The 16462-nt window shown below is 45.9% G+C and overlaps 1 protein-coding gene across 3 annotated transcripts in view; it reads left to right on the top strand.

The window, feature by feature from the left end:
• The first annotated feature begins 93 nt into the window (after positions 1–93).
• Positions 94–16462, top strand: part of USP16 (ubiquitin specific peptidase 16) — a 54845-nt gene continuing 38476 nt past the window's right edge. The window contains exons 1-5 of one of the 3 annotated variants that reach the window (XM_077293944.1): positions 94–340; positions 1858–1928; positions 3723–3892; positions 6254–6357; positions 7846–7955. In XM_077293944.1, coding sequence (XP_077150059.1) covers positions 1877–1928; positions 3723–3892; positions 6254–6357; positions 7846–7955 — 436 coding nt within the window. In that variant the 5' untranslated portion in view covers positions 94–340; positions 1858–1876. Of the gene's footprint in view, positions 341–480; positions 562–1857; positions 1929–3722; positions 3893–6253; positions 6358–7845; positions 7956–16462 lie in introns of those variants that run through there. The other 2 variants (XM_077293946.1, XM_077293945.1) reach the window with 2 other exon arrangements.

Genomic DNA, 16462 nt, shown 5'->3' on the forward strand with positions numbered 1-16462 from the left:
TCTAATTGGTCGTTTCCACATTTGTACAAGGGTCCTCGGTGCGGCCCCTCATTTCCGGCTTCTCTTCTCCAGCAGCCTCAGCTTCCAGCTATTGGGTCTTTACTGGAGGTAAGGAGGCCCGCCCCTTCCGGTGACGTCATTACCTCCAAAAATCAACTCCGTTCTAGTCTCTTCCAGCCCTGAGAGAAAGCCGGTAACGTGACGTGTCCAAGAAGGGTGGACGGGAGACAGCACAGCGGCCGCACTGCGCATGCCCCGGTTATAACCCGCCCGTGGTTTATAGCAGATGTTGTGTGTGAGCGGCCGCCCGGTCTCCGTATGTCGGGACATAACCTCTGAGGTAAGTGTCCGCTCCGGGCTGTCAGTATGGGCGGGCGCAATGTGGAGAGTCGGTGCCCGGGGCCGAGGCTCGTGCATCCCGGTCTGCGCTGGAGAATTCCTCAGCGATTTACTCTTCTCTCCGGTTTTCACCATGTTTAGGACGGATTTGCACATATCAGCGGCGGTGCAGAAAGAAAGTGCCGCCATATTGGGGAGAAAGGAAACCGCGATGTCCACAAAGTAGGAAAACGCACCGTGTGAACCCTGAGCTCTCGCCTGCTGCAAAAGGGGCCGTGTCAGCGACGTCCTCCGCCTCCTCGGGGGAGGGGCGACTGTGTCAGCGACGTCCTCGGGGGAGGGGCGACTGTGTCAGCGACGTCCTCGGGGGAGGGGCGACTGTGTCAGCGACGTCCTCGGGGGAGGGGCGACTGTGTCAGTGGCGTCCTCCGCCTCCTCGGGGGAGGGGCGACTGTGTCAGCGACGTCCTCCGCCTCCTCGGGGGAGGGGCGACTGTGTCAGCGACGTCCTCGGGGGAGGGGCGACTGTGTCAGCGACGTCCTCGGGGGAGGGGCGACTGTGTCAGCGACGTCCTCGGGGGAGGGGCGACTGTGTCAGCGACGTCCTCGGGGGAGGGGCGACTGTGTCAGCGACGTCCTCGGGGGAGGGGCGACTGTGTCAGCGACGTCCTCGGGGGAGGGGCGACTGTGTCAGCGACGTCCTCGGGGGAGGGGCGACTGTGTCAGCGACGTCCTCGGGGGAGGGGCGACTGTGTCAGCGACGTCCTCGGGGGAGGGGCGACTGTGTCAGCGACGTCCTCGGGGGAGGGGCGACTGTGTCAGCGACGTCCTCGGGGGAGGGGCGACTGTGTCAGCGACGTCCTCGGGGGAGGGGCGACTGTGTCAGCGACGTCCTCGGGGGAGGGGCGACTGTGTCAGCGACTGCCTTTTAATGTGCTGAAAAACAGGAAAGAAACCCCCTAACTTTTTTTTTTTTTTTTTTTCTTAATTAATTTTATTGTTTTGTTGTGCTGTAAAGACGACCTGGAAACGTGATTCTTTAGGTCCGTGCAGATACGGCGATGCCAAACTATTTTGGTGGTTTAAGAAAAATCAGGCCTTCATTTAAAAAAGAGAAACGACAAACTTTGTATTATGTCATCGGTGTTTTTTCTGTAACTTTTATTTTTCCGTTTCCTTTTTTGCATTTTTTGTTGGTAATGTTTGGAGGTACACAAAGTATTTTGATCGTTTTTCTTTTTTTTTCTTTTAGGAGACTGGTTCTGACTGACAAACACTAAGGGCTTTTTTAGATGTATGTGATCATCAGTCCTATCTCAGATCAGTGTACGGACCGGCCGCCAGTCTCCTGACTCGAGCGTGACGCTGTCAGAAGAAGCGCGCACAGTCCGTACATTGTGATCCGAGATCGGACCAATGATCACGGTCATCTAAAAGAGCCCTAGGGCTGTCGGGAGCCTCTAACGCCAGTAACACTGCCACTAAAGGATGATCTGATTTTACTTTATTGCTTTTCTAGGGCGAATTAAAGTAGGAAAATGGCAAAGAAGAAAGGAAAAAACCTTCCTGTGCAGGAGTCTGCAGAGACCGGTAGGAATAAAGCGTCCTGGACTGCTGCCATCTAATGTTCTCTCTCCATACAATTAGGGATCTTACACGCAGCCAATCAGATCCGTTATAAATTGTGCTGAAAAAAATATCCTGTAGCCTGTGAGGAGTGAAAACGGCTCTCACGTTGTATGTCCGTCATCCACATATCTGGTGGATCCTGTGTGATCTACTGTATATAGAGGTGTTATCAGTCATTGTACAGGAGGAGGAGGTGAGCTGTGACATCACCTATTGTGAATGGTGGATCCTGTGTTACCTACTGTATATAGAAGGTGTTATCAGTCATTGTACAGGAGGAGGAGGTGAGCTGTGACATCACCTATTGTGAATGGTGGATCCTGTGTTACCTACTGTATATAGAGGTGTTATCAGTCATTGTACAGGAGGAGGAGGTGAGCTGTGACATCACCTATTGTGAATGGTGGATCCTGTGTTATCTACTGTATATAGAGGTGTTATCAGTCATTGTACAGGAGGAGGAGGTGAGCTGTGACATCACCTATTGTGAATGGTGGATCCTGTGTTACCTACTGTATATAGAGGTGTTATCAGTCATTGTACAGGAGGAGGAGGTGAGCTGTGACATCACCTATTGTGAATGGTGGATCCTGTGTTATCTACTGTATATAGAGGTGTTATCAGTCATTGTACAGGAGGAGGAGGTGAGCTGTGACATCACCTATTGTGAATGGTGGATCCTGTGTTATCTACTGTATATAGAGGTGTTATCAGTCATTGTACAGGAGGAGGAGGTGAGCTGTAACATTAGCTATTGTGAATGGTGGATCCTATTATATACTGTATATAGAGGTGTTATCAGTCATTGTAATCTTGTCTGTGACAATAACGAGACTTCTGAAAAGTGATGTGTACGGAATAGGGGGTTAGAGTCTAATATAGTCTAGCTGATAGTGTTAATATTGCAAGATATATTAAGTTAAATAAAAAATAAGTTTTTACTTTCCCCATAAAATCAACTAACTTTAAAAAAAACAAAAAACCAATAGATAACTTCTGATGACACATTTCCTTTAAGTTACATCCACACATAGAAGATTTGCTTCCAAACTTTCCGCATATTATCTGCGGCACAATCCACACTTGTCACATGCATATTTTGTTTCCAATTTGCGTGAGATTTCACAGTTTATTTTGCAAATGGCAACACAGGATACATTCTGCCTGGTTTTGCACAAAATTTTCAGCAATATGTAGACGAGAACGATTACGCTGCTGGTTCTCTGCACATAAATCTGTCACTATTTGAGGAAGGATTGTATTTACCTCCACAAGCCACAGATTTTTGCTGCAATATCCGGTCTGAATCCTGCGCAAAAAAATTTCCAAACAATTTGAATTTTTAAGTCTGCTTTGCATTACTTTTTCTGCATGGGCTGAGATTTGGAGTGTAATCATCTGCTTTGCGCACCCTGTATTCCTCTGTCGATTTTCCACTTGCTAATTAATCCGCTGCAAAAAAATTGCTGCTTGTGTCCAAAATTCGATGTGAGCACAGCGTAAGGCCGGGGTCACACTTGTGAGTTCAACGCGAGAACCTTGCATCAAGTGCTGCCGCAGGCACTCTGTACCGGAGCGTTCTGCTGTATAGAAATACATGCAGCCGCACGCTCCGGTCCCCAGTGCTGGCGGCAGTGCCAAGACTTGATGCGAGAGACTCGCGTGAGTTTCTATCATTGAACTCGCAAGTGTGACCCCGGCCTAAGGCTCCTTGTCCTGTGGACGCTGGGTCTTCAATACAGATGTGTCTTTCAGGACCGACGTGCAGACATATCCGGAAAGGAGTGGAGGAAGGAGCAGTGAAGAGGGCGCTAGTCAATGTGGAGTGGAACGTCTGTCAGGACTGCCATACAGATGGCAAGGAGAAGGCCAGCTCCGAGGAGGAGGAGGATGTGGTGTGGATCTGTCTGAAGTGCGGCCACAGGGTGCGACTCTGCTGGGTTCGGGAGGGTTTTCCAACTTTAGGCAGTAGCTCGTTTTTCCTGCCTGTGATCTAGGTAGTAGGATCTGTGCATTTTTACCACCTAAAACCCAATCCTAATAATGAAGATCTCCACACTCATACCAGTAGACTCGCTGAATTCTCCATCTTGAGAGCTGCATGAAGATTCCTGAAGTTGTACCGGACGGCCATACTAGTAAATGGGCTGCCACGGACTGGCTGGGTCTGCTCCTCTCCAATCTGTGCTATTCCCTCTTTTTAAAGGTTTTTTTTTTTCAAGTTTCTTAAAATCCCTGGCTGAAGTTAAACTGATCTTTTACTCCAGCCTCCCACCCCTAACCAGATCCAGCTCCGCTGTTGCCCTTCATGTCAGTTGTCTGCACGTCAACAGCGCTGCAGCCAATCCCCAAGCTTAGTAGCTCTAAAGCCTTGTCCCATCATCTCTGTCCGAACTGATGATCTCAGTTATTGGTGGAAGAGGTGTCCAGGTGTCTCCAGCGCTGAAGACAATTACAGACTCAGCGCTGGACCTGGTGAGGGTAAGCAAAGCACTTTTTTTTTTTTTTTTTTTTTTTTTTTTTTTTTTTTACAAAGTGCTCCCGAGGAGAGAGATTTTCCGAAACCATCAAACTTCTTTAAGATGTCCGTGCACAATGGCGCTTTCTGCTCCATTTACTTGATAGAGAGAGAAACTGATGGGACCCGATCCACTGGAGCAGATACTCAGACTTTAAGTTTATATCTAATAAGTGCCAGATCAGTCCATTTAGCTCTATCACTAAATCCTCTGCTTGGTGCCATGTTGTGTTGCCTTTCTCTGGCTGCTGCAAGATGGGGCTGAAAACTTTGATGGTATATTTCAGAAAGTCCAGTGCTAGTTTACAGATCTGACACACTGTGTTCACACAACCGTATTTTTGACCCGTGGAAAAAAGAAACCTGACATCTCCAACCAATGTTACTCAGTTAGGCTGGTTTCACACTTGCGTTTTTGTCTGCAGCGTTTTTTTGCACAAAAAACGCATGCGTTTTTTTCCCCTATATTTAACATTGAAAACGCATGCGTTTTTTTCCACTATATTTAACATTGAAAACGCATGCGTTTTTTCCCCTATATTTAACATTGAAAACGCATGCGTTTTTTTGCACATGCGTTTGGTCGCGTTTTCAAACGCATGCGTTTTTTGTCTGCATGCGTTCATTTTCAAAAATGCTACCTGCAGTATTTTCTTGCGCGTTTTTTTGCCGCGAAAAAACGCATGCGTTTTTTCGCGGCAAAAAAATGCATTGCTGTCTATGTAAACGCATGCGTTTTTAAGCACATGCGTTTGTTTGCGCTAAAAACGCATGCGTTTTTATAGAAAAAAACCAGAAAACACACTGAAAAGCCACCCACCACCATCAAGGTGATAAAGGGATCCAAACCCTAACTCTACCCCTAACCTCACCCCTAACCGTTTAATGAACATTTTCTGACAGTCATATTGCCACGTATTTAAGTGCCACGTATCACGTATTTCAGTGCCACGTATGCCACGTGCCACATATTTAAGTGCCACGTGCCACGTATTAAAGTGCCACGTGCCACGTATTAAAGTGCCACGTGCCACGTATTTAAGTGCCACGTGCCACGTATTTAAGTGCCACGTGCCACGTATTTAAGTGCCACGTGCCACGTATTTGAGTGCCACGTGCCACGTATTTGAGTGCCACGTGCCACGTATTTGAGTGCCACGTGCCACGTATTTGAGTGCCACGTATTTAAGTACCACGTATTTCAGTTGCACGTATTTCAGTGCCACGTATTTCAGTCACGTTTAGGGTTAGGGGTAGGGTTAGGATTTTCTTGTTTTTTCTTGTGTTTTCTTGTGTTTTTCTATAAAAACGCATGCGTCTAAAAAACGCATGCGTTTTACCGCGTTTACATGCGTTTTTCACACATGCGTTTTTTTTAAAAAACGCATGCAGACAAAAACGCAAGTGTGAAACCAGCCTTAAGCGATCTCGTACGGATCATCCATATCACATCCCATATTACAGATCATTGACTTAGGAGACTGTATCATTTCTAGTAAGTTTTATTCACTGCCAATGTATAAAAACTGCCGACCGTACAGATAAAATCTTTAGTTTTATTCTGGATGACGCTAGGATGTTTTTTCTTGAATGACTTGTATGAAGAACTAATCCAAAAGGAAAATCCAGCAGTTTTCTTAATGCAACCAATTCCGGGTCTCATTTTTTAATTTGATGGGTAAGGGAAATGTCTCTAGTGTCACTTAGGATGTATGTAACGAGACCCCTGCTGCAAACTAACAATGTCACATATCTGTCCTTCTCGCAGGGCTGCGGCAGATATTCCGAGCAGACGCACGCATTAAACCATTACAACACCCCCAGATCCGAGCCTCACTGTCTGGTGCTCAGTGTCGGAGACTGGAATGTATGGTAAGAATCCAAATAAGCATCGAGGAGAACAGGAGCAGCAGGTTTCAGACTAGTTTAGAACTACCATATATACTCGAGTATAAGCCTGGATTTTCAGCCCATTTTTTTAGGCTGAAAGTGCCCCTCTCGGCTTATACTCGAGTCACTATCCCAGGGGTTCGGCGAGGGAGAGCGGCAGGAGTTGCGGCTGTCACATCATACTCGCCCCCTCCTGGTGCGGTCTCTGCACGTCCCTGCTTCTCAGATGGTCTCCGGCGCCTGCAGCTCTTCCTGTGTTCAGCGGTCACTTGGTACCGCTCATTAATGAATATGCACGTGACTCCACTCCCATAGGTGTGGAGCACATATTCATTACTTTAATGAGTGGTACCATGTGTTTGCTGAACACGAGAACAAGCTGCCGGAGACCATCGGAGAAGCAAGGACGTGCAGAGGCCGCGACAGGAGGGGGTGAGTATGACGGGGGAGGGTGAGCCATGCGATATTCACCTGTCCCCGTTCCACCGCCAGGCTCTGTCTTTGGCGTCCTCTGGCTGTGACGTTCAAGTCAGAAGGCGCGATTACATGGTTACTGTGCGCCTTCTGCCTGAACAGTCACAGCCAGAGGACCTGGAAGACACAGCGGCGGTGGAACGGGGACAGGTAAGTATCGCCGGGGGCCTGAGCCAACGGCGACACCGGCACCTGGCCCCCATAGCGCTCTCCGGTGTTCACCGCCTGCTCAGGACCCCGGTACCTGGCCCCCAGCAACCAGAGGTGTGTGTCATTATTATTATTATTATTATTATTAATAATAATAATAATAATAATAATAATAATAATAATAATAATAATAATATATATTTTTTTTTTTTATATATATAAATCGCAGCAGCATATGGGACATATTATTCTATGGAGCATCTTATGGGGCCATCAATAACCTTTTATGCAGCATTATATGGGGCCATTATTAACCTTTATGCAGCATTATATGGGGCATATTATTCTATGGAGCATCTTATGGGGCCATTATTAACCTTTATGCAGCATTATATGGGGCATATTTTTTGTATGGAGCATCTTATGGAGCCCTTCATGAACTTTATGGAGCATTATATGGGGCGTATTTGGTATGGAGCATTATATGGGGCTCCTGATTTAATATGGATATTAAACTTACTGATGTCTCAATTAATTTTACTTTTATTGGTATCTATTTTTATTTTTGAAATTAACCATTATCTGCCGCATTTCCCACCCTAGGCTTATACTCGAGTCAATAAGTTCTCCCAGTTTTTTTTTGGTGGCAAAATTAGGGGTCTCTGCTTATACTCGGGTCGGCTTATACTCGAGCATATGCGATAATAAAAAAAAAAAAAAATTCATAAAGATTCCAGTCTATGTGCAGAATGAGGAGCAACCATGGATCGAATGTTTGTCACTCATTGGATAGAAGATCAAGAAATGTATTCCTGATATTTCTTCCTTTTCCTTTTTTTCTGGAAGGTGCTACTTGTGTGATAGCGAAGTCGACCACAATTGCTCTGGACGGCTCCGGCAGCTTGTGGAATACATCCAGAAAAAGTCCAAGTCTAATGTCCGAGGTGGAGATAAAGGTTTGTGGACATGCACCTGCTGCACCCTCTTATGCCCATTATCGCTGACACGTTGCGTCATCGGATGCCCATTATCGCTGACATGTTACATCCTCATGCCCGTGTTCGCTGACATCAGGCAGCATGCTGGGAATTGTAGTTCTGAAATAGCCAGAGAGCCAAGGCTAAATAACATCTGTATGGCAAAATGTTGCTTGATCTTCAACTTATAGAATATTTGATGAAAGGGATTTTTCCACAACCTACTCCTTATGGACAGACTTACTATGACTACGGTGGTGCCAAACTTGTCCAGTGTTGTTTTTTTTTTGTTTTGTTTGTTTTTAATACAGTGGCATGTAAAAGTTTGGCCACCCCTGGTCAAAATTACTGTTATTGTGAACAAATTGAAGATGAAATGATATCTAAAAGGCCTAAAGATGACACATTTCCATTGCATTTTCGCCTAAAAAAATATATATATATATGATGTGTGTATTGTTTTATTTTTCGCTTTAAAAATTACAAAAAAGAAAATGGGCCGATGCAAAAGTTTGGAAACCCTTGGAGATTTTTGTGCTCCGATAACTTTGATCAAGGTTTTCAGACGTTACTTAGCCTGTTGAGAAGGCTATAGGAAGATAGCGAAGCATTTTCAAGTTTCCCTTTCCTCAGTTTGAAATATAATGAAGAAATGGCAATTAACAGGAACAGTGGCGGTCAAGATAAGGTCTGGAAGACCAAGCAAAATTTCTGTGAGACTGACTGCAAAAGTCCTTCAGAAAGATTTAGCAGACTCTGGAGTTGTGGTACATTGTTCTACTGGTCAGAGATACCTGCACAAATATGGCCTTCATAGAAGTCATCATAAGAAAACCTCTCCTGCGTACTCCCCATAAAAATTCAGCATCAGAAGTATGCAAAAGAACATCTAAACCAGCCTGATGTAGTTTGGAAACAAGTCCTGTGGACCGATGAGGTTGAAATAGAACTCAAACCACAATGTTCAAAAGTACTGTATGTGTGGAGGAAAAGAACATCTTGCCAACCATTAAAGGGAATCTGTCAACCGCTGTGACGTGTATAACATATTAATATGGGCATTCAGGTGACAGAAGTGTTAACCCCTTCACCCCCAAAGGTGGTTTGCACGTTAATGACCAGGCCAATTTTTACAATTCTGACCACTGTCCCTTTAGGAGGTTTATAACTCTAAAACGCTTCAACGGATCCCGGTGATTCTGACATTTTCTCGTGAGATATTGTACTTCATGATAGTGGTAAAATTTCTTTGATATTACCTGCGTTTTTGTGGGGAAAAAAACAGAAATTTGGCGAAAATTTTGAAAATTTAGCAATTTTCCAACTTTGAATTTTTATGCCCTTAAATCACAGAGATATATCACACAAAATACTTAATAAATAACATTTCCCACATGTCTACTTTACATCAGCACAATTTTGGAACCAAAATTTTTTTTTGTTAGGGAGTTATAAGGGTTAAAAGTTGACCAGCAATTTCTCATTTTTACAGCACCATTTTTTGTTTTAAGGGACCACATCTCATTTGAAGTCATTTTGAGGGGTCTATATGATGGAAAATACCCAAGTTTGACACCATTCTAAAAACTGCACCCCTCAAGGTGCTCAAAACCACATTCAAGAAGTTTATTAACCCTTCAGGTGTTTCACAGGAATTTTTGGAGCGTTTAAATAAAAATGAACATTTAACTTTTTTTCCACACAAAATTTACTTCAGCTCCAATTTGTTTTATTTTCCCAAGGGCAAGAGAAGAAATTGGACCCCAAAAGTTGTTGTACAATTTGTCCTGAGTATGCTGATACCCAATATGTGGGGGTAAACCACTGTTTGGGCGCATGGGAGAGCTCGGAAGGGAAGGAGCGCCGTTTGACTTTTCAATGCAAAATTGACAGGAATTGAGATGGGACGCCATGTTGCGTTTGGAGAGCCACTGATGTGCCTAAACATTGAAACCCCCCACAAGTGACACCATTTTGGAAAGTAGACCCCCTAAGGAACTTTTCTAGAGGTGTGGTGAGCACTTTGACCCACCAAGTGCTTCACAGAAGTTTATAGTGCAGAGCCGTAAAAATAAAACAAAATTTTTTTCCCACAAAAATTTTTTTAGCCCCCAGTTTTGTGTTTTCCCGAGGGTAACAGGAGAAATTGGACCCCAAATGTTGTTGTCCAATTTGTCCTGAGTACGCTGATACCCCATATGTGGGGGGGGGGGGGGAACCACCGTTTGGGCGCATTGGAGGGCTCGGAAGGGATGGAGCGCCATTTGGAATGCAGACTTAGATGGAATGGTCTGCAGGCCTCACATTGCGTTTGCAGAGCCCCTAATAAACCTAAACAGTAAAAAAAAACCAAAATTGACACCATTTTGGAAAGTAGACACCCTAAGGAACTTATCTAGATGTGTTTTGAGAGCTTTGATCCCTCAAGTGTTTCACTACAGGTTATAACGCAGAGCCGTGAAAATAAACCATCTTTTTTTTTTTTTTTTTTTTTCCCACAAAAATGATTTTTAGCCCCCCAAATTTATATTTTGCCAAGGGTAACAAGAGAACTTGGACCCCAAAAGTTGTTGTCCAATTTGTCCCGAGTACGCTGATACCCCATATGTTGGGGTAAACCCCTGTTTGGGCGCACGGTAAAGCTCGGAAGGGAAGGAGCACGGTTTTACTTTTTCAATGCAGAATTGGCTGGAATTGAGATCGGACGCCATGTCGCGTTTGGAGAGCCCCTGATGTGCCTGGACAGTGGAAACTCCCCAATTCTAACTGAAACCCTAATCCAAACACACCCCTAACCCTAATCCCAACGATAACCTTAACCACACCCCTAACCCTGACACACCCCTAACTCTAATCCCAACCTTAAATGTAATCCAAAACCTAACCCTAACTTTAGCCCCAACCCTAACCCTAACTTTAGCTCCAACCCTAGCCCTAACCCTAATGGGAAAATGGAAATAAATACATTTTTTTTAATTTTATTATTTTTCCCTAACTAAGGGGGTGATGAAGGGGGGTTTGATTTACTTTCATAGCATTTTTTATAGCGGATTTTTATTATTGGCAGCCGTCACACACTAAAAGACGCTTTTTATAGCAAAAAAGTTTTTGCGTCTCCACATTTTGAGACCTATAATTTTTCTATATTTTGGTCCACAGAGTCATGTGAAGTCTTGTTTTTTGCGGGACGAGTTGACGTTTTTATTGGTAACATTTTCGGACACGTGACAGTTTTTGATCGCTTTTTATTCCGATTTTTGTGAGGCAGAATGACCAAAAACCAGCTATTCATGAATTTCTTTTGGGGGAGGCGTTTATACCGTTCCACGTTTGGTAAAATTGATAAAGCAGTTTTATTCTCCGGGTCAGTGCGATTACAGTGATACCTCATTTATATCATTTTTTTTATGTTTTGGCGCTTTTATACGATAAAAACTATTTTATAGATAAATAATTATTTTGGCATCGCTTTATTCTGAGGACTATAACTTTTTTATTTCTTTTTTGATGATGCTGTGTTGTGGCTCGTTTTTTGCGGGACAAGATGACGTTTTCAGCGGTACCATGGTTATTTATATCCGTCTTTTTGATCGCGTGTTGTTCCACTTTTTGTTCGGCGGTATGATAATAAAGCGTTGTTTTTTTGCCTCGTTTTTTTTTTTTCCTACGGTGTTCACTGAAGGGGTTAACTAGTGATATAGTATTATAGGTGGGGTCGTTACGGACGCGGCGATACTAAATATGTGTACTTTTATTTTGTTTTTTTTTATTTAGATAAAGAAATGTATTTATGGGAATAATATATATATTTTTTTCTTTATTTAGGAATTTTTTTTTTTATTTTTTCTTATGTGGACATTTTTTTTTTTTAACTTTGTCCCAGGGGGGGACATCACAGATCGGTGATCTGACAGTTTGCACAGCACTCTGTCAGATCACCGATCTGACTTACAGCGCTCCTGGCTTACCAGCGCCTGCACTGAGCAGGCACTCGGTAAGCCACCTCCCTCCCTGCAGGACCCGGATGCCGCGGCCATCTTGAATCCGGGCACCTGCAGCGAGGAGGAGGTAAGAGACCCTCGCAGTAACGCGATCACATCGCGTTGCTCCGGGGGTCTCAGGGAAGCACGCAGGGAGCCCCCTCCCTGCGCGATGCTTCCCTGTACCGCCGGCACACCGCGATCATGTTTGATCGCGGTGTGACGGGGGTTAATGTGCCGGGGGCGGTCCGTGACCGCTCCGGGCACATAGTGCCGGATGTCGGCTGTGATAATCAGCTGACACCCGGCCACGATCGGCCCCGCTCCCCCCGTGAGCGCCGCCGATCGCGCTGCACGTACTATCCTGTCGGTGGTCATACGGGCCCACCCCACCTCGACGGGATAGTACGTCCAATGTCAGAAAGGGGTTAAACTAGTCCTACCTGTATGCCTCATATTTGTGGTCTTGTTGAGAAATGGTATTTTATTTCTGTGACAGATTCACATTAAGCATGGGGGTGGATCAATCATGCTTTGGATTGTGTTGCAGCCAATGGCACGGAGGACATTTCACAGGTAGAGGGAAGAAAGGATTCAGTGAAATTTCCACAAATTCTTGATGCAAACATAACAGCATCTGTAAAAAGCTGAAGGTGAAAAGAGGAAGAGGATGGCTTCTACCAATGGATAATGATCCTAAACGCACGTCACAATCCACAATAGATGACCTCAAAAGGCACAAAACTGATGGTTTTACAATGGCCCTCACAGTCCCCTGATCTGAACATCATTAAAAACTGTGGCTAGACCTCCAAAATAGCAGAGGATGCGAGACTGCCCAGGAATCTCAGAGAACTGGAGGAATTTTTTAAGGAAGAATGGGTGAAACTCGCTCAATCAAGAATTCAAAGACTCTTGTCGGGCTACTGTCACGATATGGTATGAAATATCATAAGTTAGTTTTCTTGCTAGCATGCGGGGGCTAAACCCCCCTCTCTCTGGTTCTCTTTCCTTCCCTGTGTTTCTAACTGTGTAGAAGAGCTTGCCTTGTGGGGGAGTTTTATTGACGAAAGGTATTTACGACTGGCATAGCTGCAAGGGAAATTTGTGTTAGCAGGAACTGGTAGAGAAACTTCTAGAACGCATGGGAGTTCTTTGTTCTGTTTTTGGAAGATATTATGCAAACCGTTTAAGTTATGGACACGAAAATATATATTCTTATTTTTCCTCGATGGATCTACCCCTCACTCGAAACACAGGTTTCTAGCTCCATCTGGTACAGAGGTAGGGATTTCTCTGTCAGTGTGCGTGACAAATAGGACATATTTGATCTCATCGGAATGCCCACGATACTACGAGATGAATGATGGGTATGGTGCGATTATTTTATGTTCTGTAGCGAAGTTACGGGCATCAGATATATTTAATGCCCAGTGAGTAATACTGAAGAAGTAGGAGGGGTTGGAAAAGCCAGCCCTTTCTGTGAGGTCACAGCCTGCAGGTTTTAAGTTGCTGGGAGACTTTCAGGAGGCAGATTTGGAGTTTTTCCTGGTCAGACCTGAGCACGCCCAATGAGCTGGGACGTGTGGTTGCCTGCAATGCAATGATCTAAGAACATGTGAGTGTTATCTTTTCTTCCTTTAATCCTTTTATTTTCATAATTACCTTGTACATATTTGCAATTGTCTCATTTGTAACATCTTTGTAAAATATTTTATAAACACTGCCTAAAAATCATTTATGGGGTATAATTTTTAATACTAGTTCGTTCTTCCTGCCCTAAACCGTACCCTGTCTCTGAAGGGAATTACGCTACTGTTTTGGGTTGCTCCGGACCGTTTAATCGGAGCTGGTGGCGGCGATACCGTGTGCAGACTCTTGGGAGATTGTAGCGACTGCGGCTTGATAATTATTGTTCCTGCCTGAGCGGGAGTAGTTATCGCGTCACTGCAGTCTGCCCAATAGCCAGTACATAGCAGGCAGCCATTCTGGCGACTAATTACCCTAGGTGCAGTACCTAATCTGACCTGAGAGTAAGGGGGGCGCCAGAGAGCTGCAAGTGTTAAGGGGAACTGTAAGCGGGATACACAAATCCCTGCAGTTCATGGTATATTGGAGAGCAGTGGGATACCTAAAATAAGCCCGTGCTGTAACCTAAGAGGTAAATAAACTTGTGTGTGTTCTTCTCATCACATTGTGGCAGTGGAGGGATAACTAGGATAAGCCCCCTGCACATGTGATAGCAGTCTGCTGGTCTAAAGTCACCCCAATCCGTGACAATTGGTGACAGTCACGGTGTGAATCGTGACATAGTGGTGGCAAGGCGGTGGGATATTAGAGCATTAGTGATTTGGTTTGAGCAATCATTCCTCTCACTAAAAACTTGCAGAAAGTTCTTGCGAGAACTCTGCGCAAATAAGTTTGGAGAAAGAACTCAGTGTTTATTAGTTGTGAGACAATTGTGTACTGGTAATTATCCCTTCCCTTTCTCTTCGTTTTTCTATCCTATCTTTTATTTGGCAACCATGGTTGTGCTTGGAGAAACCTTTTATAAGAAGCAGTCCAAGGACACTCTTAGGCTACGTTCACATTTGCGTTGTGCGCCGCAGCGTCGGCGCCGCAGCGCACAACGCAAACAAAAACGCGGCAAAACGCTGCGTTTTGCGCCGCATGCGTCGTTTTTGGCCGAAAGTTGGACGCAAAAAAAATGCAACTTGATGCGTTTCTTGCGTCCAACGCTTGCGGCCATGCGGCGCTAAACGCAGCACAACGCATGTCCATGCGCCCCCATGTTAAATATAGGGGCGCATGACGCATGCGGCGCCGCTGCGGCGCCCGACGCTGCGGCGCTGACTGCAAATGTGAACGTAGCCTTATGGCCTTGTGCATGTCACAGCAGATTGACTGTACAAACAAAACCAAGGCTCAAATGGTCGCTGAACTGGTGCAATGTGAAGCAGACCAAGCCAGGCCACAGAGCCCAGAGGCCGCAGAAGCCGGCACAAGCGAACATGGTGCTGCAGCAGAGGTCCAACCGCTGAATACGGGCCCTACTGGCAACCAAGGGGGCGCAGACCTCCTCCTGCAGCTGGCTCTGCAACAATGCTCCGCAGATGACCTGGAGAGACGTCTGCAGCTGATCCAGCAATACCAGGAGCGAGCCGAGCGGCAAGCGGAGCGGGAGTACCAGCTGCAGATGGCCCAACTGCAAATGCAGGGGTCGTCTCAGTCCAGTCGTGAGCCCAGCAGCGCTCAGATACCAAAGCCCCGGCCCGACCACTTTCCTGTTATGGAAAAGGATGGGGACTTGGACACTTTTCTGCGGGCCTTTGAGAAAGCCTGCAGACAGTACCAGCTGCCTACACAAGAATGGGCACGATACCTGACACCAGGGCTGAGAGGAAAAGCTCTGGAGGCGTTTGCTGCCCTCCCTCAAGAACAAGATGGTGACTATGAGGCCATCAAGCAGGCTCTCATAGCCAAGTACCAGCTTACACCCGAGGTGTACCGTAAGAAGTTTCGGACCCTCCAACGTGGCCCACACGACAGTTACAGTGATGTGGTGCATGGACTGGGGACCCACTTTGACCAGTGGACCCAAGGACTGTCAGTGACCACCTTTGCACAGCTGCGAGACCTGATGATCAAAGACCAGTTCTTCCGTCTTTGCCCAACTGAGGTGCGACAGTTTGTGATGGACAGAGAACCCAAAGACGTGACGAAAGCAGCGCAGATTGCTGATGCCTATGAGGCCAACCGTAGATCGGAAGTGCGGAAGCCAGTCACCACCAGCTGGAGAGGGGGTAAGCCTGCAGCCAACGCCAGTACCCCTGCCAGCCAACACACCAGAGGTCCTGTCCCCGTGGCCAACAGCACCAGACCTACCACCGAACTTCGCCAGTGTTACCACTGCAGGCAGACTGGACACCTCAGTCACCAATGTCCAGCCAAGCAGAAGAACCCCTCATCCCAGGCCCCAGGGCCTAATGCAGCTGTTCTTTTGGTGGGTGGTGTGGTTGGGAGGGTGTGTGACAACGTACAGCCCGTCACTGTGGGAGGTCGTGTTGCTACAGGCCTCAAGGACACCGGGGCTGAACGAACCCTCATCCGACCCGAACTGGCGGCCCCTGAAGAAATCATTCCGGGGAAAACCCTAACTGTCACTGGGATTGGGGGCATCAGCTGTCCCTTACCGATGGCCCGGGTTTTTATTGATTGGGGTGCCGGGAGCGGGGTGAAGGAAGTGGGGCTGTCTGATAATTTGCCCACTGATGTTTTGTTGGGGACTGATTTGGGGAGGTTGGTTGCATACTTCGTGGATGACCCTCCTCCCCAATCTACTAATGAGGGTAAAGTTAACCCTGGTGATGATGATGATGATGGGAAATCGCATGTGTTACCTGACCATGCTTTATCTTGTAGTGATGCATCTGCTAACCATTTTTTCCCTAGGATTGATGGTGAAAATGCTGTACCTGTGCCAACTGTATCTGATAATGATGTTTC

Source organism: Ranitomeya variabilis, chromosome 3, assembly GCF_051348905.1.
Source record: "Ranitomeya variabilis isolate aRanVar5 chromosome 3, aRanVar5.hap1, whole genome shotgun sequence".
Taxonomy (NCBI): domain Eukaryota; kingdom Metazoa; phylum Chordata; class Amphibia; order Anura; family Dendrobatidae; genus Ranitomeya; species Ranitomeya variabilis.